Source organism: Acomys russatus, chromosome 29 (assembly GCF_903995435.1).
Source record: "Acomys russatus chromosome 29, mAcoRus1.1, whole genome shotgun sequence".
Taxonomy (NCBI): domain Eukaryota; kingdom Metazoa; phylum Chordata; class Mammalia; order Rodentia; family Muridae; genus Acomys; species Acomys russatus.
Window position 1 is genome coordinate 12171763 of NC_067165.1, and position 26732 is coordinate 12198494.

Consider the following 26732-nt stretch of genomic DNA (forward strand, 5'->3'; position numbering starts at 1 on the left):
CTTCTGTGGCCTGCTTGAGGACCAAGATGTGCGGTTTCAGCTCTTCCTGCAGCGTTGCCTTGCTCCACCATCATTGACTTTAATCTTCTGAAACCATAAACCCAATTAAACACTTTTTAAAGTTGCTCCGGTCAGCTTTTTTTTTCTTAAAGATAGGGTTAGCGTAGCCTTGGCTGTCCTGGAGCATACGACGTAAACCAAGCTACCAAGCTGGCCTCAAACTCAGAGGTCCTCCTGCTTCTGCTTCCCCAAGTGCAGGATTAAGTGTGCTCTGCCATACGTGGTGGGTCTAACTTCCGATTGAGGATCTCATTCCTTGTTTTAGTTTTTTGGTTTGTTTGTACTTGCTGTGTCTACTAAATGTTATGGGGCCTTTTGGGTTTCATTTCTCATTTCATTCTATATGCTCCTCAGGCAGTCCTTAGATGGTTTTAGTTACCATCCATCTTCTGATCGGTCCGTGTTGACAGGTTCATGCACTATTCCCTGGCTTACACGAACCACTGTAGCCTGTCTATATTATAGCCAGAGAAAAGCTAAAGCAAACCTGATATCACTTACCTGAAGTTGTCCTTGAGAAACTCCTCACACCCAGCAGTGTTTCTTTGTTTGTTTTTGTTTTTGAGAGTTTCTCTATGTTATCTTGGCTGTCCTGGACTCGCTTTGTAGACCAGGCTGGCCTTGAACTCATAGCAATCCACCTGCCTCTGCCTCCCGAGTGCTGGGATTAAAGGTGTGTGCCACCATGCCCAGCTCCAGCAGTGTTTCTTAAGGGGGTACTACTGCATTTGGTTTGATGCCCTTGTCACAAGATGCTTGATGGCTGTGCTTCCTTCCAACCTCCTAGGGCTGTTTCCAGTAAACTGAAATGCTTCCTTCCTCCCATCCATTCCCTTCACCTATGCTATGGTGCTTATTACCAGATCTTGACGTGAGACAATCACTACCTCCTTAGCCATCCAGTGATCTTCCAAAGCAATAATAACCTATGACCTCTTCTCAGGACCCAGTGCAGCAGCAGCCCAGGCTCAGTAGCTATCAGAAGTGAAGAGTAAAGAAGGCATCCAATATGGACCCTTGGAGCCCAAGTCTTGTAGCCTTGACATGCTAAGTCTGGTTCTCTGTCCTGTGATGCTACTAACTCTGATCATAGCACCTGATCTACTTCTATTCCAAAACAGGAGTAAAGCATACATAACCCTATAGCTTTCATGCAGGAAGGCTTCAGTTCATGTTTACAGGAACCTGTTAATGCCAATCTAATTTTTGGTGGTCACTGTCTTACCCATGCAGAATGACAAAGCTGTAGTATCCCAGAAGTACTGACTTTGGTCTCCAGGCCTCCCACGACTTCCCTAAGAGGTACGCATTAGATTATGGGGCAAACAGCATAACCATGGATAATCTCCCAGATTCTCTACCTGATTCCTGCACTGTGATATTACCTCCTCTATCTACCCCTGGGTCCTTGTATGTTTCCGCTTTCTTTTCCTCCCAAACACTACATTTCTAATCATCAAGGGCTGCTCACTGCACTGTCTGCCATCATAAGTCCTAACCTACAACAGCCCAGGAATGCTCTGTCACTAAATAGGTAATTCTGTTTTCATCTTATCTCGCCTCTCAGCATTTTATCAAGCCACTATGCCTTCTATTTTGAAGCTCTTTCCTCTCTTGGCTCTTGTGTTCTGGAATGTGTGTAACTGACTTAACTCTGGACCTTTTTTCAGGTTAGACAATTCTACCACTGAGCTATGTCTCCCAACTCCTTGCCTTTAATGTTGCTGTGCCAGAACGCTGTGATTAAGATGTTAGCTCTCATTTCCATATACTTTATTACCTTCTGAATACCCCATATATAGCTCAAAGTAAATATACCCAAAGTTAAACTCATCACTTCCTTCTTTTTTTTTTTTTTTTTTAAAACTTACTGGCCAAGACATTAAGTTAGGAGGTTAGGGTTCTAGAATCAGAGGCCCAAATTCTAATTCCAACTCTGCCCAAAAGGTTCTAGAATCAGTGGCCCAAATTCTAATTCCAACTCTGCCCAAACTGTATTGCTTGAACAAAAAGGCTCAATTCCTTATCTAGTAAGCAGGAATATTAGCAGCCATAAATCCTCTTTCAGCACTCCATAACTTACAGGCTCAGAGCTGGACCCTGCTTTGTTCCTTGTGTACATTGATGGCTATGCAGAAGGGCTGTAAGCCACAGTCTGTCCTTAAACTGGCAGACCAAACTCCACTTTATAGAGCTTTTTTTTTGTTTTGTTTTGTTCCTTGAACATAGCAGGTATATTGTGTATGCTACTTTATGGCCATTCCTTCCTATGTCACTCCCTACTCTTATACCCAGAAAACTTACTATGCAGCATCCATTTAGATCTGAGCTCAGGTATTTAATGATCTGAGAAACGCAATTGGATTAAGTTCTCTTCCTGAGTGGGAACTTAGTGCCAGTCCCTGTAGCAAAAGGCCCCCGACCAATGGAAAGAAGCAAACAAAGGCCAAGATAGTCTCCAGGAGGGTGTATTACACAGGTGAGTGCAAGGAAAGCAAACAACTGCTATGTTTGCTTTAAAAGCTCATCTGATGTCAGTGCTAAGTCTTGGTGCTTTTGCTGGCCCCCATGTTCTTGGCTTCTCCAGTGCAGGCTGGGCCCAGTTTCTGGGCTCAGGGAGTGGGCTCCGCATGGAATGTCCTGCTTCCTGTCGCCTGAGGCATCAGGCACTTCGGTGATGCTCAGGGCTGGTTTCTTTTTCTCCATTTGTTCACATTCAGACTCCCATAGCCAGTTCTGGCTGGGGACCTTATGAAGTGGACAGGTCAGCCCAGGGACACTAGGTGGCTGTGGCTTCTCCCGCTCAGGAGACAGGTTCTTAGGAAGAGCTGGAACTATGGTTTCTACATCTTGAGAGCTAGCTGGTTCACCTGGCCTCGTTATCTTCTTGTTTGGGGATGCCCTGTCTGGACCTTCAATAAGGAATCTCCAGGACCATGTCCCTGGGCTTCCAGAGGTGGAGGTGGCAGCAGAACAACTGGCAGGGGTAAGTTCTGAAGAGGTGGGACAAAGTGCAACTAGTGCCGGTGTGTGGAGGTGCTGGGCCTTCCAGCAGCCTTCAGAGGGGGTGGGGCTCGTGGGCCCAGACCTACTCAGGCTAGGGGCTTGTAAAGAGTCGGTAGCTTCCTCAAAGGCTTGTGGCCTCCAGAGTCTCCTCTGGGAGAACCCAGGAATTTCTATTCGGGGGGAACCTAGTATGACTCCTGTTAATAGGCCTGCGTGTGCAGGACCCTGGTTCTTTAGATCCCTGTGCAGGAAAGTGTCCTCTTCTCTACCCTCTCCTGAACCTTTAGTGGGTAGATTCTGGCCTGCTCCTGGGTAGGGGCCCAATCTCGGCTCCAGGGTGGCCTGGCTGTTCTCAGGCTCCTCATCAGTGTCATCTTCTGAGGAGTCCACTTCCCGGATAGCTTCTTGTTTTTGCAGTGATTCTCGGCGTTCAGCTCGATCCTGCCGGAGGGTCCCAAGGGCCCTTGAGGGAGCAGGCTGCAGCACTGCCTTTCCTGGAAGAGGGCCTTTCCCAGACAACACACTTCTGGTTCCAACTACCTCCAGAGGGCTGGCTTCCCTGGGCGGCAGCTCCTTCTTGAGCTCCCCGTGGGGCAGGTCAAGACTGTGTTTGCGGGAAGGTGCTAACTTCTTCTCAGCAGCTGCCAGTGCAGCAGCCAGCTTCTCAGCAGACTGCACCCTCTTAAGTAGTGGGGAGCGGGGTGGCTCCGCACTCTTGGGCCGAGAGAGTTGCCTACCTAGTGGAGGAGATAAGTGAAGTTTGGTAGGAAAGGCCTGAGATCCATGTCCAGACAAGGGTGATGGGGAACGCTGAGGGGAAGCTGCTGCTGCGGGTGGAGAAGGGGTGTGGGCCAATGGTGACAGTGGGATGCTGCCGGCTGACTTGCGCCGTGGAGAGCGGTACTGGCGCTGGAGCTTGGGTGCCAGACCATGTAGGGAGCTGGGCCGTGTATGTCCAGAGCCTGCAGGGGAACTGGGCACACTGGAGCTTGGAGAGCTGCTCTGCGATGAATTCCCTCCCACTTTGGATAGTTGCATGAATGGATGGACAGAAAAACAGAAAATAAAAGCACACTAGTGTTAGCTGTTAGAAGAGACTGGGTGGTAAGGTAGAAATTAGCCCTGGAAATGCCCAAGGACCGTCTATTTTATGCTACTAGTGGACTAGAGTCCACTTAATCCATCCCCGGCCCATCAATTCCTCCCCACGGGAACCAGAGGGCTCAGGGTTCATTCCCATTTCCCAAGGGATGGTTTCTGGCCTGCATGGTTCCCCCTGTACCTGAGTGCACAGCATCAGGGGCTACGCGGTAGCCCTGAGGAGGAGATCGGGGAGAGAGGCTGTGGCTGTGTGTGGGAGATCCTGGACCACTCTCCCCCGATGACAAGGAGCGGTTAAGGGAAGAAAGGCTGCGGCTGGTGTGTAGCAGAGAGGCCTGCTTGGTGATCTTCCGGAACAGGGAGGTTCTTTTCCTGTTGTGGAGATAGGGGCCAGGCTGAGTTACACAGGGGACATCATACTCTAGGCCTGGAGCAGAAGCAAGCACCCAGGTCCTCAAGGGACCTCTGGACTGAGTCTGTCTCACCTTTCTTGCCCATCCTTGCCCCGGTTCCGTTTGCTCCTTCGGGCCATCTTGGCTTTGTAGCTGCCTTTCCTAGCTGGCCCCACTTTGATGGATGTGTTCTCCAGGGGAGTTGTTGAAATTGATACCTTGTTTCCACTCTGGGAAGCCGAGCAGAGAAAAGCATGTACACCAACAAGTACATCTGCAAGTGCTGTTTTCCCCTCACAGGATAGAAAAATGGTTCCAAGTGGTTCCCCACAGTGGTTTAGCAATGGGAAGACAGCAGCGCCTCTCTTGCCCTGCTCATCAGTCTAACTTGCAGTTTAGAAGGGCCACTGGGGTTTGGCTAGCAAAGGTTAATTACCACACGGAGAAAATCTCCTGTACTGCACATTCAAATTCTGCCATGTCTCTACATCTATCCTTAAGGCTAGATGTATGTGTCCCTGACCATCCCACTCCCCTTACGGCTAGTCCAGGCTCTCAAGTGTAGGGTCAGTCATGCACTACACAGAACAAACCCAGCACTAACCTTCAGAACCAGTTCCACCACTTCTGTATGGACCAGCCCATGCACAGGCTCACCGTTGACATGGGTGATGAGATCACCCTGACGAAGCCCTGCTTCGCTGGCTGGACCACCATCCTCTACATGCTGCCACAGGAAGAGAAGAGGCTTTAATTTGGAGCCTGGGTCTGCTGCTGTGACCCTTGACCACCACAATTTAGTTTCTCTGAGTAAAGCAGGCAGTGACCAAAGAAAGGGCAGGTAGGCTCTGGGGAGGGGAGGGCGGGGGTAACAAAGCTGGAGGGCAACAGCTCTGCCTGGCCAGACATACCCACACCATATGGTGGACAGTGTAGACATCTGAGTCACCCATGTAGACACGAATGGCCCTCAGGGTAAAGCCATACTTCTTGCCAGCTCGGTGGATGATGATGGGAGGCCTCAAGCTGCCAAGGGCTGGCAAGAAGTCCCTGCTTGGAGAGGAGTCCCTGGACGATGGATTAGATGACTGGGAATGTGGGGACATGGGGCTGGCCAATGGTGAGCAGGCATGGTGTTCTGGAGAAACAGAGACCAAGAATTAGTCTTCAGAGGCCTTGGCCTGGTCACAATCCCAGACTGGTCCAGGCTTCTGATCCCAGTCCACTCCTGTCATGGACGGAGCTAGGGCTGAGGGGCATCTTCTCCACAGGACTTGATTCACAAAATATCCTTATCTGTACGGAGCTGTTTGGGCTCTAGATTGGGGTGCAGGTGGTAGGGAACGGTGTGGCTAGCACTTATGTGTATGCAGTAGACTATGTAAACATGCCATAAGCATTTAAACATCACAGTTATCCTGTGAGCTCATTATTTATATACAATTTAAAAAATTTTTAATGATTTATTTTGATTTTATGTGAACTGGTGTCTTGCCCGCATGCATGTCTGTATGAAGGTGTTGGAGCGATCCTCTGGAACTGGAGTTACAGACAATTGTGAGATGCCATGTGGGTGCTGGGAATTTAACCTGGGCCCACTGACCCATCTCTCCAGCCCCGAATATAACCATATTTTAAAAATAAGAACTTACGAGAACAAAACAAAACCCGTAAGGCCAAGTGTGGTGGCGTATGCCTTTAATCCCAGCACTTGGGAGGCAGAGGCAGGCAGATCGCTGTGAGTTCAAGGCCAACCCGGTCTACAAAGTGTGTCCAGGACAGCCAAGACTACACAGAGAAACCCTGTCATGAAAAACAAAACAAAACAAACAAAAAGCCTAAAATGTCAGACAATGTATTCAAGGTCAAGAGCCTTTAGCACTGATGATCTGACTATCGCTGTTTGCCTCAGAGCCGGGACTCCTTATGCCACTACAACCCTGCCCTCTGCTGCACGGGCATGCACACCATAGACATCAAACCACTTGCATGGAAAGGAGGGAGCCTCTCAGATTCCTCCTTTCCACAGGAGACCCTGCCAGCTCCAGCTTCCCATGTCCTTGAAAGAGGTTTAGCTTAGTTCCTTGGTGGCCTTACCTGAAGGAATGAGGAGGGAAAGGGCTGTAGCTGAGGCTGACTTGATTACTTTGTTGACAGGGCGAGTGGTGCGCTTCTCTATAGAATCCCCAGAGAGCAGCCGGTGACGAGCTCTGCGCACAGCTAGGTCACTGATGGCTTTGGCCGCAGCTTCTTCAGCTAGCTGTGCAGTCTCCCGGCCTCGTGTCTCCATGGCTGTGGGCCCAAGGACAGTGAGACCTGCAATGCAGCTAGGCTTCCCTCCCTGTCCTCTACCCCAGCCTACCCTTTCAGCATCATCTGGGCCATACCTGGACAAGACCCACTGTTTTGGCCAGGAGGTTCCTCCTCCAGCTTGAGCTGCCTCTCCACTGGTCGTTCAGGGCCAGGCCCAGACGAGCCCTCTCTGGATGGGGGTGAGAGGACCCATATACCCTCCTGCTGTTGCCTCCGAGGGGTGCTATTGGTTTCCTCAGGGCGAGGCACATCTGGGAGGCCTGAACAACGGTGTCGTACTGTCATTGGAGGACTTGAATCACTCTCTGTGTGGGACGACTCAGACACAGACAACCGCTTCCGTAATCTGTGAAAAGAGGACCCAGGTACTGGATGAGGTGACCCAGGTGGTCGCCCTTTCCTGTCTCTGCTGAGGGTACCTAAGAGCACAATTATAGTCACAGACCTCTTTAGACATTTTGCCAGACGTCCCTGGAGAGTGTCATTTAACTACCAATACCCACCCCCACCCAGCATCTCAATTTCTCCTGTGATGCAACAGCTAGGGGATGACTGACCTACTACCCACCCGCGTGAGCCCTGGATGCTTACATCTCAGGGGAACCAATCACCCAGGTGCGGTCTCGGCCCTTTAGCCCTGCCAAGCCATCTGAGCGATCTTCCTTCTCCTCACTCAGGCTGCGCTTGGTTGGGGGTGGTGTCCGGCGTTCTTCAAGCAGCGAAAGCCGCTCCATGCTACTATAAACCTGTGGGCACAGGAAACACATGGGATGGTTCTGACAGGTACACCTTCTGAGGAACAAGGTGTCTCTTTGGGGTCTGACAGTCGGGATTTGAGGGAACCCCTCCTTTTGGCCCCCTCCATCTAAGCTGCATATCTTCAAAAGCTGTTCTGTTGACCTGACCCTGGCAGGACCTAGGGTGACCCTAGAAGCTCCTGCTGTCTGTAGCCCTAGCCCGCTGATCTCATTTTCTGGAAGTGGTCCTATCAAAGTTCCTTGAGTCAGCCTCAGTCCTGTCCCTTGACAGGTGCTCTTCTCTCAATCCCCCAGCAACCTGGGCTTCCTTAGTCATACCTTGCTGAACCTTGGAGAGCAGGAAGAAAACTGGCGGATCTCAAGGCAGCCATCCTCACTCACTTCCTCTTCATCCTCAGAGTCCATATGGTGGTATCGCTCTGAACGGGCTGGACCAAACACACAGTTCAGTTAGCTTTAGTGCCATCGTTGGTATCATCCTGACCCAGGGATGCAGACGCATTTCTGGGCACATACAGTCCACGCTCCACTTCACCCCACCAGTAGTCTTACTGTCAAAGTAGCTGGTATCATCCTCTGACTCTAGCTGAGGGATAAACTCAGCCTTCTGGCGAAGAAGTCCTGTCCAGTCCAGACCCGTGAAGAACGGGTGCTGTTTCACTTCACAGGCACTGCCTGCAGACACAGTGGGTGGGGACAGGGAATGGGGGCGTCTTGTGAGAAGGAGGCAGGCCTGGGAATCTCAGTTCAAGTGCTCCTCCTCCTTTGACTACAGGAATAGGGGAGTTTCGGGATCAAGACCTAAGGGTGCATAAGACTCAGCATCTCTGTCCCTTTTTCAAGTAGTGAGAAAAAGGAAAGAGGCCCAACTTACTTGTGCCCAGTCTTTCTAGTGGGTTCTGGTGAAGCAGTTTAGACGTGAGGTCTTGGGCGTCTGGGGGCAGGGCATCGTCACCCTCAGGCCATACAATCTCATCTGAAATATCATGGGTGAGAGAGAAAGGAAAAATTGTGGGTAGAATGGGGAGATGCAGCGAAGCATAGTATAAGGAAGGGGAAAAGCCGGTTAGAGGTCCTCAAAGCCTTGTCTGGGACCCTTGTTCCTTAAGTCCTATAGGTTCCCCACCCCTAGTGGAATCTCACAGTCCCTACATAGCTTGATCCGTGATCCAGTGTGGGCATTGCAAATAGGGACTCCCCACTTCTGAAGCTCCAGCTCACCTGCCAGTCTATTCTAGACATAGAACTCACTCTCGCAGATAAAAGCACAGCATAGAACACAGTGGCACCAGAGTGACATGAACACAGACAAAGCCCCAGTGGGACACAAAGGATGTGTGCTCATGCATGCATGCACAAACACACACATGTACCCAAAGCAGGAAGCCTACCAGGCACATATACTCATTGGGTGGAAAAAGAGCTGAAGAGCCCACCAGCTGTGTACATACAGTCTGACTATACACTGATCCGGGGCACAGTACCTACCACTGATCACTTGCCCAAAGAGCTCCTCCGGAGTGTCTCCAAAGAAAGGGACGCAACCCACCAGGAACTCATACAGGATTATGCCCATGGCCCACCAGTCCACTGGCTTCCCATATCCCTGACGCAGAATCACCTCAGGTGCTATGTATTCCGGAGTCCCGCATACCTGAGCACAGAGAAGCCAGGCTGGCTTAGTATCCTAGGATAGCTTGCTGGCATGGCAGTAGGGGATGTTCCTACTGCTGGGGCAGAGAATAAGAGGCAGCTTATCTTTTTTTTTGTTTGTTTGTTTTGTTTTTTGTTTTAGGCAGCCTATCTTAACTAATACACAGGACCTACTGCAATCCCAGGGAACCAGTTACCCAAGCCCATCACTCTCTTCTGGATCTGGTCTTAGAATTGTCTCCTGCCCCCAGAACAGAGCTTACCAGTCACCTATGGACATCATAATCTGAAATAGCAAGTCAGAACACATCCAGGGGCTGCTCTCCAGAAAATGGCACAGCATCCAATGTAAACACGGACAACAGGCCCAGGAGAGCTGTGCCTTGGGCTGATCTCACAGGATGCTGCATCAACAGTTAAACACCTATTTCATCCAAACCTCATGAAAAATTGTACTCCCTTTTTCTCAGAGCTCATCCTGTTTTCCAAATGTGCTACTCATTTCAATGGTTGCCTGGAACTAAAGGCAAAACCATGGCGTCATCATGTTAATACTCAGGCACAGGGTAAGCAACGATTCCAAGGCTTTGTTCTGAGGCCTGGGTTTCACTCTCTGAGGTGTCCCCACACTTCCTTACCTGCTTGTCTAGGAACTCCCGGGCATCCTTTTCTATGTGGCCCTCATACAAGTTGGTTGTCAAACTCATGAGGCCAATTTTAGAAAGTCCAAAGTCAGTGAGTTTGATGTGCCCCATGGATGTAATCAGAAGGCTGTGAGACCACAGAAATAAAACCATGGGGTTATTTCTCAGTTGTCCTTTAGTGCTGATTTAGTGTTAGCCTCTGCATGGTACCAAGGGACACAAATGGGGAGCTAGGCAGCTATCAAGTCCCTCCTTGCAACTGCATCTCTTTGTTGTTCTGCCTGAATTCTATAACTGAACTGGTAGAAGAGACTTCCTCCTTCAGGGTTGAGATCAGTCTTCCTGAAGCAGCTGCTGCAGTCACTGACAATCCTGCCCTAAGCTGAGGGGCTTACCATATCCATCTCAGGGAGAAGGAAAACTAACAAAATCTTTTTCCATGCCCTTGGATGTCTTCGGAGGAAGGAACCAGAAATCAGAGACTTCCTTACATATTCAGCCTGGGCCTTCTATTTGGTGCTAAGGGCTTCACCCTGCCACCCCTCTCTTCTAGTGATTCCCAAATTACTTTCTCTGGTCCTGATTTCTTTAATGGGTTCCATGTCTGTCCAGTTGCCCAGGCCATAAACTCAAACTATCCCCAAGTCAGGTTTCCTGCCTGGTTTATCATCTGAGTGAGACATGTTCTGTGACATACTGAGTTCTGTGATGGTCTCCACACTGTTCTGAACTGGGGATGCAGTTCAGTGGCAGAGTACCTCCCTAGTATGCATACAACCTTGGCTTTAGTAAACAGCACCAAAGAAGGAAAAAGGGGGCCTATTTCTAGAATACTGAGGATCGCAAATGAGCCATTTTCAATTTAGAAGGAAGGGATTTGATGCTCAAAACTTTAGTTAAGAGACTCAGAATTAGCCAGCGCCATCTCAACACAGGCCCTGCAGGGTGTCAAAGCTAGTTCATGCAGTCATTACCACATGTGCTGATTCTTTTGTTTTGCTTGGTTTCTTCTGTCTCCTAGTTGCCATTCTAAGGTGATACAAACATATGTCTGTCCCACTCATCAAGGGACTTAAAGAGGATGTCTTCAACAACAGACACAGACAGGGGGCATACTTGTCAGGCTTGAGGTCGCGGTGCACAATGCCATAGTTGTGTAAGTACTCCAAAGCCAGCACAGTTTCCGCAAAGTACAGACGCACCATGTCTACAGGCAGGGCCCCGATGTTCTTGAGCAGAGTGGCACAGTCTCCCCCTGTGAAAAGCCCAGGCTACCATGAAGAAAGGCAGGTCATCATGATAGGGTCTTGCTCCCCACCAGTTCTCAGGCTTTGCAGTACCCAAGGAAACAGCCTCACAGAACAGCTGATGTTGGAGCCTGTGACTCCAGCCCTTCTGTTACTAGCAGGAATGGGAGATCGCTACTAGGAAGCAGGAAAAGCCATTTGCCAGTGGCTTTTAAGACTATCACTTAGATGACAGAAGGAAGGTTCATACGTTCATCATGACTTACAGAAATAAGACTAAGGCTTTTAGGATGGGAATACCATATTCAACAAATGCATCTGCTGAAACACTCGTGCTTTTTCACTTCCTTTTTTCCAGCAAATACCCACTGAAGTAAAAGTGTGGCTCTGTTTGACTTTTAAGCCATAGGGAAAATATGTTTGGAGCTGTACACAGTGTGTGTGTGTGTGTGTGTGTGTTCGTCACAGGGAGAGCCACTACAAGGCTGCTGCCCCTCTCTAGAGCTCTGCACATGCTGTTCTTCTAGTCTATTCCTAGAGTATTTGACTGGGTTTTGGGGTGGCCCCTTTACAAGTCATCAGCCGGACGCAATCTTCTCAGAGCCCCACATTGGGCTTTGTGGCTGCCACAGACTCTGGGGAAGACTCTATAGGGCTAGGTTGCCACATCAGTCCCAGAGTGCCTCATAGTGGGGCACCATTCTCACTGTGGAGCTATGAGCTCACTGTGACCAATGGTCTCAGAGTTCCTAAGCAGAAATTGATGACAAAGAGGCCTTGGAAGCTGGAACCTGAAACTTCACTACCATACAAAGAAGCCGGTCCCTATTTAGGCCTAAGTCTCAGACTGCACTTTGACTTCCACACAGGCCACCTTTCCCCCAGTACCTTCAACATATTCCATCACCATGCATAAGTGACGCTTGGTCTCAAAGGAGCAGAACATGCTGACCACAAAGGGATTTTCAGCGAAAGTCAGGATATCGCGCTCTACAAACGCCTGCTGGATCTGGTTCCGCAGGATCAGGTTCTGCTTATTAATCTTCTTCATAGCAAAGCGCTGCCGAGTAGACTTGTGCCGCACCAGAAAGACGGCCCTGGGAAAGACAGCCAGCTCAGCCCAGCACCCAGGGGCTCTCAGCCCCAAACTGCCTCTTCATCTCACACAGGGGCACAGAACAACAAAGATCTTGGGTCTGTGCCTACTACTAAGAAGAACTAGGTTTCTGGCCCAATTAACTCTTTAGTTTCCTGGCAGACTAGGTCCTGGGGACCTCGTTCAGTATTTCTAGAACTAAGAGAGTGCTACTAAGACAGGTGGGAATCTGCCTGGGCAAAGAATCAATGCTCAGATGCCAGGGGAAACTGAACTCTTGACATTCCAGGAGAATTCAGGGAGGGAGTGGGTCTACCTTGGGCTATCTTTGGTCCAGGGGATTGGGAACCATACACGTTCAGAAGGAAGAGAACTGAAGATTTAGTTTTAGTCTTGGACAAAACATGACCCATGCCTTTACCCATAGGCTCCATTGCTGATGAGCTTAATGGTTTCAAAGTCCTCTTCAGAGGGAGTCTTTTTAGACTGCTGAGATGCCCCACGACCCTGGGAAACAAAGAAAAAGGAAGGAAGTGGGTAAGCTTCCAGAGCACGTACGCTTGGGGAAGCTGTGTAGCCCCAGCTCCTGCCCATTCTTTCTCAGGAACCACACTTTTTCATGTTGGTAGCACCAACTCCCCATTCCCCAAATGGTCCTTTAAAAAAAAAAAAAAAAAAAAAAAGACTTTCAATGCTATTTTATGTGTTTGAATATTTTTCCACATGCATGTAATATGTGACTGGTGCCCGTGAAGGTCAGAGGAGGGCACTGGATCTCTTGGAACTAGAGTTCCAGGTAGTTGCGGTCACCAATGTGGGTCTCAAAGATTCAGGCAGGAGCTCAGGATCTTTACCTCAACTGAATCATCTGTTTCCGGAGTATCAGGACTGTCATAGCTGCTCAACTGGGCCATTTCTAGAAACACAGCAAGCATAGCAGAGAAAATTGCATAGCAGTAGTAGGCATTCTGCTAACATCCTCACATCACAGACAGGTCCACGTGGGGTGGGTATGAATACTTCCTAGATAAGCCTGAAATGTAAATCTAGTCATATGGCTCTATCCCGAGTATGGCACAGATTTCAGACAGGTAAATAATCCAAGTGCTGATACTCGACTATTTCTAGAAGTTCAATGCCATTTACAAGGCCTGGCACTGTCTAGAAAAACTCTCAAACTTGGGGCATTTCCCGGATGACAGGGCTAAGGGAGGCTTCTGGAACCCATCCTTTAGGGTTGGGGCAGGGAAGAGAGAAGACATGAGCAGAACAAGTACAGAGCTAGACATGCACCAGCTCATCATGAAGTTCAGAAGAATAAAGTGGAACTCTAAAGCAGAACTGAACAAGCCGCAAACAGAAAGGCCTGTACGGGGGCTGGAGAGATGGCTCAGCGGTTAAGAGCACTGTCTGCTCTTCCAGAGGTCATGAGTTCAATTCCCAGCAACCACATGGTGGCTCACAGCCATCTATAATGCAATCTGATGCATATTGTTTACATAATAAATAAATCTTTTAAAAAAAAGAAAGGAAGAAAGGCCTGTACGGTGGCCAGCATACAGAGGGTGACCTTTTTGTTTTGTTTTTAAAGACAAGTGTGGGCTTTCTTCTTTCTTTTTTTAAAAAAAATATTTATTTATTATGTATACAGTGTTCTGCCTGCATGTGTGCCTGCCTACCAGAAGAGGGCACCAGATCTCGTTATAGATGGTTGTGAGCCACCATGTGGTTGCTGGGAAATTGAACTCTGAACCTCTGGAAGAACACACAGTGCCCTTAACCTCTGAGCCATCTCTCCAGCCCCTGAAGGGTGACCATTTTAAAACAATGTGATTATGGTCCATAGGAGCCTTGTTTGATCTGAGGCTCTGAATGCAACCTAGCTGGGCCAAAGGCAAAGGAAAGGCTGTGTAATAGTAGAGACCACAGAGCGTCTTCTGTAGGCCTGAGACCCCTGAGGTCACGTTATGTCCATGTCTAGGCTAAATCTCTTCTTTATAGCCGCTAAGCAGCATGCTCACCCTCTAGGGGGTCCCGTGTGAGGCCCAGCTGGCTAACGATGTAGCGGGGAATATCACATTTAATTCCATGTCCTTCTTTGGCATGACCCTCAGCTGCTTCTAACAGATGGTAAAATTCTTCAGGGTCAAACTCCTGTGCAGGAGAAAAGAGGTGGTCAGGGGGTTGAGATACAAGCGAATGCTGCTGCCTTTCTTGGATTTAAAGCACATACCAGAAAGAAAGAAATTAAACTTCTTTGTGATGGTCCCTAAAGATCCAGAAACACGATTTATAGATAACAGAACACAGCTGGCTTACCACAGTCACCTCCAGATGACTTCCTAAGTATAGTATAGTCTTTCTAGTAACAAGCACAAGAGTTTTTAGCTTTAAGACAGTTTAGCCTAGTCACCTGTTTCCAAGTCAGATTCTTTTACCCAGGGAGCTATGCGAGGTATGTTCAAGTAGTCAGTTTAGAGCACTGGCAGGCATATACTCAATCGTAGCTCACAAGAACTTTGGCCCACAGCCTCAGCACTGTATATATGCCTTTAAACACCACTGAGCACTTACGTGCAAGGCCGGGAGTACTAATGTTGATGAAACATGATTTGCAAATAACAATAAGTAACTTACTTCTGGTTGCCTACCCTAGGTTACACTCTGGGCTACACTACCAATTCTTTGACTTCAGAGAGGAAACGAAGCTGTATAGGGTATGCTGACCTGTCACTGACTTATTCATGGTCACAGAAGTAGGGAGAAGTAGAAATCTGGCATGCAAACCCTCCTGGCTACTGGCTACAAGCCTACACCTTAGTACAGACCACACACTTTTCTGAGGGGGTAGGAGAATAGGGTCTTCCTACATAGCCCTGGCTGTCCTAGAACTCACTATGTAGACCAGGCTTGTCTTGAACTCACAGATATCCTCCTGCCTCTGCCTCCTAAGGGTTGGGATTAAAGGTGTGCACTGCTATTCCTGGATCAGACTTCACACTCGTTCCTATGAAGAGAGACTGGATCTGTAGCTCTTTCCTTATGCTTGTCTTCATTCTCTCTGGTCTCTGTATTTGAGGACTACACTATTATAATCAGGGTAAAATCTAACACCTAGAGTCCATCTACTTCCTGTTCTTTCTCAGTCTCCATCTGATCAGAACACCCACGTCATAAACACTTCTCTAACCATCTCTCCAGCCCATATAGTTATATCTTAATGTTTGTTAAAACTCAATGGATGGCATGCCTCAAAAGTATGTATCTTATGTCAATTAATAAAAAAAGCTTCCCATGGATACATGCTTATAATCTTAGTACTTAGGAGATAGAGATAGTAGGATCAGGAGTTCAAAGTCAGCCTCGGCTACATAGTGAATCTGAGGCCAGCTGGGGTTACCTGAGACACTGTCTCAAATAACAAAATGTATCTGACCATGCCACATTCTAGCCTAACTTTTTTGGCAGCTCCAAAAGGCTTAACATTCTCCATGATCTTGCAGAGCTTACTGTCCAGCTTCAGTCTCACCACTTTCCAAAATACACTACTGTGTTCATAGCCCTCACTGGCCAGTTTGCACTCAAGTTGCTGAATAAACTTCACGTCTCCCAGGGACCTTTCACGTGTGTTCATTTCAAGAATGGAAACATGTCCTCCACCAGGTTCCCACTACACCCTGTGTTAACCAGATGTGACTCTTCTCATAACAGTATCATCATTCACACATCTGCATGCCCTATACTTGCTTATGGCACAGGAAGCTTTTACTATCAGGATCCTGAGTGTCCAACATAAGGTAGGCATTCAGTGATGTGCACTGAAAGACTTACATGAAGGACTCATGTGAACTAAACTGGACTAGGCTCTTTTTATGCTCTTTGCACAAGGTTCCCATGACTTGGGGGTGTGAGGGTACGAGGTATGCTGATTTAGCACAGAGGTAGGCCAGACTAATATTTATTACCACCAGTCCCCAAGGGCTTGCAAATCATATTTAAATAAACAATTTACCAATAAAAACATTAATTGTACTGCCAGTTTTTTGCGAGATGCTTCCTCTACATCCCCTAATCCCCACCAGAACATCCGATCTTCCACGTTGACTCACCAGGCACTCCAGGAGACGAGCTGGGCGGGCAATGACAATCATCAACTTTTTTACCAGCTGTATCACAAAGGCTACATCTGAGCTTTCTGAGCGTTCATGAGCCTACACAGAAGAGAAAGGCTGCTTAAACCATTATCCTAATGTGGTTGGGTTAAACAGAATCAGACTGTACAGACTTAAGAAAGAAATACGAAAGTGTACGTTGGAAAGTCAACTTCAAACTTATTCTCCCAAGTTCTGGGATTATAGGTGGGTGCCACCACATCCTGTCATGTTTTGTTTTGTGGTTAGAAATCTTCATGCCCTAGTGCTAAGGATTACTAGAGCCTCATACCACTAGGCGGATACACTTGTACTTAATTCATTTTGTGTGCATGTGGACATGCTTGTGCCATGCTGTGCATGTGAAGGGTCCTCCTCCTTCCCTTGTGTACACCCTGGGGATCGTACTTTGTTATCAGGCCTGGCAGCAAGCACCTTAATCTGATGAGCCATCTTACCAACACCAAACTTCATTTTGTACAGAAACAAACAGTTGCTTTTCATAGGGATTTGGCATCTTCAAGTTGCTCTTATACAACATTTATATTTAAGTATTCACTTCAAAATCAGAGGAAGAATTTTTTTATAGATAAAATTAATTTAAAATACATTATTTAAAGAAAACTTTCTCACTGTAACTACTGCCTACTGAGTTCTATCTTCAAGGGCATGAAGACTGATCTGGTATTTGAAAGTAATAATCATCATCAGTTTGAATCATTTGTCTCTAGATTAATGGTCTCTTGAAATGCCTGTTCTTCCTAACCCTGTTTGATCATTAGCTCTGGAACCCCAGCTCCCTACTACTAATCCTGAGAGGGTCTAGAGGGTCCTTGACTACTTTAGTGCCAGGAAGTACCTTGGAGACACAGGTGCTTCTTCCCCCAAATGCGTTCATGGTGCCAGCTGAGTGAGAAGCATCTGCACACCTGATCTGAGAGCTGACAGACAGCAAGGTGAATGAGCGCCTGAAGAAGGCAGTGCTTAAGGAATTAGTGTATGGTTTAGTTTTTGCTAACTCTGGATTATTTTGTCTTTTGTTTTCCAGAGACTTTGCATGCTCTTAACCACCAAACCATCTCTCTATAGATTGTTGTGAGCCACCATGTAGGTGCTGGGAGTTGAACCTGGGTCCTCCAGAAAAGCAGCGAGTGCTCTTAACTGCCGAGCCACCATTTCAATTCCTCCCAGAGACTATTTATACTGGAAAGATCACATTTTTAAAGTTAGAGTGTATTACTGTGTCAAAGAAATATCAAGTAGCAGACATTCTCATAGGATAAGCCCTACCCCTGAACACCTAGGTTCAAGACAGTTAGAAAGCTGTGCTTAAATAAATGATTTTCAGTAGAAGTCTATACATCCACTACTGTATATTGGGGGGGGGGGGGAGGGGGGCGTAATTGGTTTTTCGAGACAGGCTTTCTCTGTGTAGCCTTATCTGTCCTGGACTTACTTTGTAGACCAGGCTGGCCGCGAACTCACAGTGATTCTCCTGCTTCTGCTTCCTGAGTGCTGGGATTGAAGGCATACGCCACCACACTGGCTCCACTACTGTATTTTATATTATTATTTTTGCTTGTGTTGTGATAGGGTTTCACTGTGTATAGCCCAGGCTGGCCTGGCACTCACTATGTAGACCAGACTGCCTTAGAATTCACTGGGCTCTGCCTCAGCCTCCCAAAAGCTACGATTCAAGGTGTGGGCTATCCTCTGCTGCACTATTTGATTTCAGTGAAAAGCCAAATACCTATGTATAATACAATGTTAGAATTAAATACACCAATGATGTAGTCTCAGAGAAATATAGCTTTGGCTTTAGAAAACCATTCACAGGCCGGGCTGTGGTGGTGCACGCCTTTAAGCCCAGCACTTGGGAGGCAGAGGCAAGCAGATCACTATGAGTTCGAGGCCAGCCTGTTCTACAAAGTGAATCCAGGACAGTCAAGGCTACACACAGAAACCCTGTCTCAGAAAACCAAAAAACAAAGAGGAGGAGGAGGAGGAGGAGTAGGAGAAGGAGGAGGAGGAGGAAGAGGAGGAGAAGAAGAAGAAGAAGAAGAAGAAGAAGAAGGAGGAGGAGGAGGAGGAGGAGGAGGAGGAGGAGGAGGAGGAGGAGGAGAAGAAGGAGAAGAAGGAGAAGAAGGAGAAAACCATTTACAGAACTGAGTTCCTCTGAAACCAAGCAGGCTTCTCTTAGTGATGTAAAGTTCTAGAGAGGGATACCAGCTCATGGGCGGCAAATTTGGAAATCCCTACACACTAGCATGGAGAGCTGGTGGTGGCCAGCAGTTAGGAAAAGTGGGTTCACTGCTATCCCTGAGACTGCCTCGTGCAAGTTTCACCAGTCCCCTCATCAAGACACTTACGTCTTGCAGAAGCTTTTCCAAATTCTCTTGAAGTTCGTAGAAATAGTGTGATGTAATGAGGCCACTCCGAGACTTATCCAGGCAGTCTCGGGCCATCTCAATCACCTGATGATGGATAAAGCTTAGGGCTCCATCTGCCAAGGGCAACACACTATCTGGAGTGTTACCGGAAATGAATTCGGCTAGTCGCTCTTCCATCTGTGCAGTGGCCTGAAAATAAAAAGAAAGTTAAAATTTTCCTTTCAATCCCAGCTTAGCTGCAGCAAATTCTTAAGGATGAGATCTCCATGTGCCTGACGGCCTCATGTTACATTGGGAAGCCTAAGACTGAAGGCATAAAGGACTCTCCTCAGGTAAGTCAGACAGCTCCAAGACAGATTCAAGGTCCTCTATCACCTTTTTGCCTGTCTCTTGCTACATGTGACATACAAGGGTTGCCGTACTACTTGCCATCGTTTTATTATACTCTTCTCTGGGGGTGGCCTTCCTTACACGTTCCTATTGCTCCTTATATTGCCCAAGCATCACGAATCCTCAGGCAAGTCTTTTGCTTCCTGGGAAACAAAGGTTCTCTTTCCTTTTTGCGTCTAACTCGGTAAGCTGACTGGGCACGTTAGTGCATACATGACGTTGGTTCCTGAACCTTTCTATGCATAAGAAATTCTGGCAAGTCAGAGTTTCATCATCACAGGATTCTCACATCTAACTTAATTCACGCTGAATACAAGAGGTGTTCAAGCACGTATGGAGGTATGACTCTGCCTGGTCTGAGAAGCTAGGCAGGGATGGAAGGTTTGGACTGCAACATGACCTTGGCCTGGATCCCCAGAAGAGCAGAGTGGAGATCTGGCTCAGAGCTCCTGGGCCTCTAACTAAGCAGCCACGTGAAAATGACAAACATTTATCAGTGACTTGGACTTCTTTTCTTTGTCACTACATGATGACTTCTGATTCCCAATATGTGTTTATCTGTGGTATGTGTGTGAGTGGTGTGTGTACAGGGGGATTTAAAAAAGCACTGAAAAAAAAATAAAAAAGCACTGAGAGCAGCAGGGAGAAAAGAAAGGGAAGAAGTCTTTTATTTATTTATTTTTTTGAGGGGAAGAAGTCTTTTTTATTTTTAAATTTTATTTTATTAATTTATTCATATTACATCTCAATGGTTATCCCCTCCCTTGTATCCTCCCATGAGGGGAAGAAGTCTTAACACATTCTCTCTGAAGTCTATCTTACATGAAGGTGTTAATACATATCTCTGTACAAAGAGGATGAAACATGCAGGACACATTTCTCAACACTGCACACTCTAGAGCCTCATGACACAACACAACAACATGACTTCCTAGCCATTTTTCTGCTCATTCTTTGCTCTTATTCTTGTGCCTACTCCAAGGCTACAATGTGGAGGCCAGAGAGAAAAGATTAAACAAAATAGCAGCCAATAGTTATGAATGCTTCTTATGTATGCTGTTAGACAATAAGTGTTCACTGGCCCTCATATGAGACAGATTCTAATATTCTATCATTATAAATTGTAGATGAGGCAAATGAAGCTCAAGGAAGCTAAAACCCAAAAAACAAACAAACAAACAAACAAACAAAAACAAACAAACAACAAAAAAAAAAATCTGTCCAGAATCTTACAGCTACAGCTAATAAATGGGGCAGAGATGAATGCAGGCAATCTGGGTCCTTGTTACAAGGCTCTAATGGTATCTGTCAAGAAGGAAAAGCACGGAGCATTTTTGTCATCATCTTCAGCTGTCTCATATATATAAGAGACTGTACAGTTTAAGACAAGGACCTCCGAAAGCAGCAGTTACATACCCCAGATAGAGAGAAACAGACAGACAATGCAGGGAGGCCTGCACAGCCTCCTGCTGTCTCTCAGATAGGGCTTGTGATGGCTACTTTGGTTGTCTTCTTGCCTACATCTAGAATTAATTAAAAGGTAAAAACGGCTAGGCACACCTGTGAGAGATTTTTTCTTTAATTAGGTCATTTGAAGCGGGAAAAATCTACATTTAAACTGGATCACTGAGGTGGGAAGACCCACCTCTAATCTGGGCCACACCTTCAGTTGGAAGACTAAATAAAAGACATTACTTTTTGCCTGCTTGTTCTTGCCCTTGCTAACAACTCCATTCCTTCACTGAACCACCTCAGTGAAGTACTTCTTTGGGATTCTGGCATATACTGAAGATCAGCTAAGACAATCAGCTTCACAGACTGAACAACTACGTCAATTCTGGATCGTAGGCAGACATGCAGACATTGTTGGATTAGCTGGACCGCAGCCTATAAGTCATTCTAATAAATTCCTTTTTATATAGTGAGATTTATTCTGTATGACATTCTGTTACTCTAGAGAACCCCGATTGCTTTCTGCAGGAACAGCCTATCTTTAGAAGGCTAAGTATGAATGCATAGCAAATGGCTTTTGGTCAGAGCTGCAAATTCACACCTGTGGTGGTAGGCTATAATCCCAGCACTCACAAGGCTGGGACAGGATTGAATTTGCGGATATACTGGGTTAAATGTCAAGTTCCATAACAGTTCCACCTACAAAGTAAGACTGCTTCAAAAGACAAAACATACAAACAAAACCCTCAACAACAAAAACACAAAAAGCAAATTTAAAAAAAAAATAAAGGAGGAGAGGATAAGGACAGGGGAGGCAGGCAAAGTGATGTCCTGGTTCCAAAGGCAAAGAGGTTTATAGCAACGGTGTGAAGACTATTTCCTAGGCCTCCTGGGATAGCACCAATCTTTCTTCTCAGTTTGAAAATACAACCTACTCTGGGGCTCTTGCTTCTTGCCCTGTTTTCTCCTAACTTCTCCTGCCAGCTCAACATTCCTCTGGCTGTGTATGTTCTGAGATACTACTTAAGAAATTTGTATTTTATGGCATATTGAAGAAAAAATAAAGTACCTTTGAAACCTAAAAAGAAATCTGTATTGGGTTGGAGAGATGGCTCAGAGGTTAAGAGCACTGACTGCTCTTCCAGAGGTCCTGAGTTCAATTCCCAGCAACCACATGGTGGCTCACAGCCATCTATAATGAGATCTGGTGCCCTCTCCTGGCCTACAGGTGTTCATGCAGATAGAACATTCATATACATAAAGTATATAAACAAATCTGTATCAAATGAAGGTGTGACCAGAGGGCAAATCATGTCAAAGGGAAAGGGGGCAGGCTGCAGAGACTCTTGGGTCACAGATGCAATGTGCATAGTAAGAATCCAGGCCTCTGGATCTTTTTCTTTAACAAATAATGTGATCCTCTCCTCCACTCACCTCTTGCTCTGGCATGCAGAAACAAAAGCTCTGCAAGGAAAGACCTCTACTCTCTCTCTGCCCCTCTAGGAGCTTCTAAAGCTGGCCATCTTTTTGGTTACTCTGCGTTGAAACCTCCATTCTGAAGTCTTCCTACTGAGCTGGCTATAGGTAGCCACCCTTGGATACTATTTTCTCCTTTAAAATAAATCCTTACCTTGGGGAATCTTTCTTTGTACACATGATTCATCATTATTATTTCACTGTCGTAGGAAACTGGGGACCGTCCAGGACTAAATAAAAGAGAAACAACCATATTATTTTAGTGCCATAGAAAAAAATCAGGGAGAAATATGGCTATTCTTTGAGGCCCTCAGCCCTAATTGCCTTCAGTATCTCACATATTCCTGTATTTATGAAAGCTAGAGAGCTCTTTATTCTTAGAGCTCTTAGCACATTTGTTTATAGTTTTAAAATTGTGCTATGTGAAAATAATCTACCTTCCTGGCCATGGCTGAAAAGTCAACTTGCCAGTCAATTCAGTCACTGGCTCCCTAGGATAACCTTTCCCAGCAAATGACTCCCTGTTCTTATAGCTTTGGTTAGTGGGATATGTCCTAGGAAGCAAACCAAACAAGCAACCAAAGAAAGCCGACATATATCTACTTTTCATTTCTTTTCTTTCTTTTTTTTAAAACATTTTCATTTCTAAAACAAGCTACAGCCAATAGGCTACTTTGGTTGTCACCTAGAGGATACAAAAGCAATAATGAGGTCTAAGTCCGGATGTTTTACTGAAGGTAGATAGTAACTTTCCAGCTTTTTCATTATTCTCCATCCTGCGTCTTTCCACACAGCACATTGTGAACATATCTCCTTAGACATTTCAAATCTTGAGTCAAACAGTTGAACATCAAGTTTAGTGCCAACTCATGACCCAGTTGTCAGCTAGTTTAGGTTTTGGAATTGTCCTTTGAGCCAGGCGTGGTGGCACACGCCTTTAATCTCAGCACTCAGGAGGCAGAGGCAGGCGGATTCTCTGTGAGTTCGAGGCCAGCCTGGTCTACAAAGTGAGTCTAGGACAGCGAAGACTACACAGAGAAATCCTGTGTTGAAAAACCAAAAACAAACAAACAAACAAACAAAAACAAACTGTCCTTTGGCCCTGTTTTAAAGATTTCCTGAATGTCACTATGACTCTTATAATCTCAACTAGTTTAAAAGGTACCCATAGTTCATGAGAATTGTTAGACCACTGTGACTTAGGTGTTCCTTTATGAAATCAAGTAAATCCCTGGGGTCCACTGTAGGGGAGCTAAACATGTTTTTGTTTTGATCCCAAGCATGGGATGGGGAACAGACTTGTGAGAGAGCAGGGGATGTTTATCCACTTAGAAGTTGAACCACTTCAGGGGCTTGGTTGTTGTCAGCTGAAAAACATCCTAGTACAGACTCTGAGAGGAGATATATATATCAGCCCCAAACAGGAGGTTGGGCTTTTTTGGGACTTGGTATTGTTGGCTGTTCATTGCTCCACTTGGAGACACTCCGAGGCTCCAGGGAAGGCTTCAAGGCTTTGGGCTTCTGCTTTGCGATGCCGCTGAGGCTCCAGTTCTGGCTGTTACAGGTTCCAACAGCAACCTTGGTGGAACTGCTGGTCTGCTGAAATCCTGCTAACTACCCCAGGAGAATCGTTCCTAGGAACCCAGAAGGTTTCACTCTTGTTTTCCTTAATCTCCTTTCCCTCTTGTTTAGGCTAGTCAGGTTGTGAGGGAGGTACAAGTTCATAATAAAGTATAATTGTTAAGGAAATTGAGCCTACGACCCACACTTTCATTGCATTCTTGATGCTTTGGACGGAAGCCCCAGTTACATTTTCGTCAGTCTGTGAGTCTGAATTATGTCTCTGAGATCTGGCTAACGACTCCGTGTCACTCCCAGTGCTAACATTACTTGATGGGACTCTTCCTGGGAGGCACAGCTCCTCTGGAATCCCAGCCTGTGCTTTAGCTAGTTTATCATGTTCCAGAAACTCAAGGAAGGCTGAACTAAGTCATTAAAGCCACACTCATTTTCAGAACCGATAGCATCATGATTCTCCTTTACTGAGTACAGTCTGGAGAGAAAAAAAAGACCTTGCACTCGAAGCCAAAACAGTCAAGTGTCATTGTACTTGACTCATTCGAGCTCTGGTTGGGTCTGACCAAGAGTCAGCAAATGATGGTTTTTGTAAATAATGAGTCTGAGGACACTACCCAAGGAAGTTAACTGTACTGCAACAGTGAAGTGACACAGTTCTGATAGAAATGAGTTGACAGCAAAACCTAATGCATGTACCATCTCAGCTCTTCACAGGACACATGTACTGAGCCCTGCTCTGTACAGATACATTGGGGCCCACAGGTACTAGGGCAGTAGGCTGGAACACTCCTTACCTGAGGCTGCGGGAACGGGGCCGCATGGCTGGGGACTGTCGCCCTTCCTCATCAGGTACATTCTCTGTGCTAAAATGCTTTGTCAGAAAGTGTAGTTCATCAGCTGTAGGCTGGAAAGGCAACTGATGAAGCTTTTCTTGTGAGGAACATGATGACTAGAAAACAAACAAACCCACCAGCATTAAAGACACATACAAGGGATCTGGAGAAATAGCTCAGTGGTTAAGAGTACTTGTGACACTACCATACGGCCCAGAGTTCAGACCTCAGCAGCCGATCAATAAGCCGGATCAGTAAAGCAGATTCTTCTATGTAAACTCTTTGCCTCATTCAATAAAGCTCCTAGCTAGCTGGGATAGCAATTCATCAGCCATGCTTCCCAGCTCTGTAAATATTCCAGGCATGTTCAGGTGCAAAGGTATCCCCTTGTTTGCCCTTTCATAACCCAGAGAGCACCACCCTACTGACAGTCCAGCAATGTTTTCTTTTAGTTGTTTGTTATCCAGAGGAAAAATAGTTTTGCTGAGGTTAGGAAGACTGTAGTGAGATGCCAGGGACATTATAAGGCAGGAAAATTCAACAGGAAAGAAAATTGCATTTAGATCTAGACTTAAAGATTAGACCTGGTACGAAAAGCAATCTCAAATTCTCAATAGGACTAAAACCTAAGGATTTCTGACAAGAGCTCACTATTCACAACAATCTGAGGGAGGAGGGAGCAAGCTGGTCCTATGGTGGGAATCCCACACATGTAGCTACTCTGTGGCAAGCCACAAAATTTTAGGATGCCAAAGTTCTTCCTTTACTAGGCCCCAAGAGTAGGGAAATCAGACATTACTGGCCCAACCTTCACATACCAGTCAACCAAGGGCTTGGGGTTCACCCAGCTAGATCTATTTAGCACCAGAGCTCCAGTACCAATGCACCCTACTGTTGTAGGATCATCAAGTGAGAAATGAGCTCTGTGCAAGCCTCTCATGGAATGTTATAATACATGAAGCTTAAAAAAATTCATTATTTTATGTGTGTGCCTGAGTGTGTACACACACACACACACACACACACACACACACACACACACACACACACTATATGCACCGCATGTATTCATGAGCTCACAGAGATCAGAAGAGGGTGTTGGATTCTCTGGAAATTGGAATTACAGGCAGTTGTGAACTGCCATGTAAACTAAACACAGATCCTCTGTAAGAGAAGTAAGTGCTCTGAAGGCCTGAGCCATCTCGCCAGCTCCTAATACAGGGGTCATAAATAGCTACTGTGGTGTTTTATAGGGTTTTGATTGGTTTGTATGTAAGTTGCAAACAGAATACTCACTCAACCACAGCTGATATGAATCTAGTGGGCAATGTAGTAAGTTACAGTGTGCAAAGCTGATACTTTAAAGTACTGTATTTTCCAGAGTATAAGATGATCCCCAATTTTAACTTTCCCAGTTAAAATACAGAATTTGCAATATACTCGCTGTATAAGACTACCCCTCTTCCAATGCACATCCTGTGGAAAGGTTAAAGTTAAAGTTGGGGTCATCTTATACACTGGAAAATACGGTATTCAATAGCTATGTGTGGTGGTGTATGTTTAACTGCAGCCTAGTACACAGTGAAATTGAGATACTGTCTCAAAGTTTTAAGTGGAGGGAGTACGTAGGTTGAGTCAATTAAAGTTGACTGATCAGAAATACTTATGTGTTACATATATACATACAGAAAGACACATAAATATGACTGTCCTTTAGGGTTTACAAAATACCACTTGAATGAAGAATTATGGCTAAGGGTTATATATTAGTGAAAAATAAAAACCCAGGCACAAGATGCCTAGAGTAAGCTTCAGCTGAACACTTTTTCTTTTTCTTAGGGCAACCGGCTTGTCTCTAAAATGAGATAAGATTCTCTCAGGAAACAGGTATCGGCCCGACCTATACATCAGGCGCCACAGAGCCTAGAGAAGGACATTCAGAACTAAAAAGTAAAAGTGACCGTCCCCTAAGGAGAGAAGGGGTGAGACAAAAACATCCATAACAAATGTAAAAACCCAGGCACAAGATGCCTAGGGTATGCATAAACCCTAAAATAAAACGGGAGTTTATATAAAGTTTAAAAGGGGGATGTGTCCATGCCCTATGGAGAGGAATAAGACAAAACCACCTGCAATAAATGTAAAAACCCAGGTACAAGATGCCTAGGGTACGCATAAATTTGTTTAAAATT

At 46.2% G+C, this 26732-nt stretch overlaps 1 protein-coding gene across 2 annotated transcripts in view; it reads right to left on the reverse strand.

Moving 5' to 3' along the window:
• Positions 1-2512: 2512 nt before the first annotated feature.
• Mast2 (microtubule associated serine/threonine kinase 2) overlaps positions 2513-26732 on the reverse strand; it is a 163446-nt gene continuing 139226 nt past the window's right edge. For both annotated transcript variants that reach the window (XM_051171944.1, XM_051171943.1), the window contains 22 exons: positions 24502-24656; positions 22284-22359; positions 18791-19000; positions 16380-16481; positions 14292-14424; positions 13125-13186; positions 12692-12777; positions 12063-12271; positions 11044-11182; positions 9922-10054; positions 9119-9284; positions 8505-8606; positions 8183-8305; positions 7949-8058; positions 7464-7618; positions 6947-7218; positions 6657-6851; positions 5471-5697; positions 5164-5286; positions 4653-4789; positions 4349-4539; positions 2513-4088 (listed from right to left, as the gene is read on the reverse strand). In XM_051171944.1, the coding sequence (XP_051027901.1) occupies positions 2566-4088; positions 4349-4539; positions 4653-4789; positions 5164-5286; positions 5471-5697; positions 6657-6851; positions 6947-7218; positions 7464-7618; positions 7949-8058; positions 8183-8305; positions 8505-8606; positions 9119-9284; positions 9922-10054; positions 11044-11182; positions 12063-12271; positions 12692-12777; positions 13125-13186; positions 14292-14424; positions 16380-16481; positions 18791-19000; positions 22284-22359; positions 24502-24656 (4629 nt within the window). In that variant the 3' untranslated portion in view covers positions 2513-2565. The remainder of the gene's footprint in view (positions 4089-4348; positions 4540-4652; positions 4790-5163; positions 5287-5470; positions 5698-6656; positions 6852-6946; positions 7219-7463; positions 7619-7948; positions 8059-8182; positions 8306-8504; positions 8607-9118; positions 9285-9921; positions 10055-11043; positions 11183-12062; positions 12272-12691; positions 12778-13124; positions 13187-14291; positions 14425-16379; positions 16482-18790; positions 19001-22283; positions 22360-24501; positions 24657-26732) is intronic.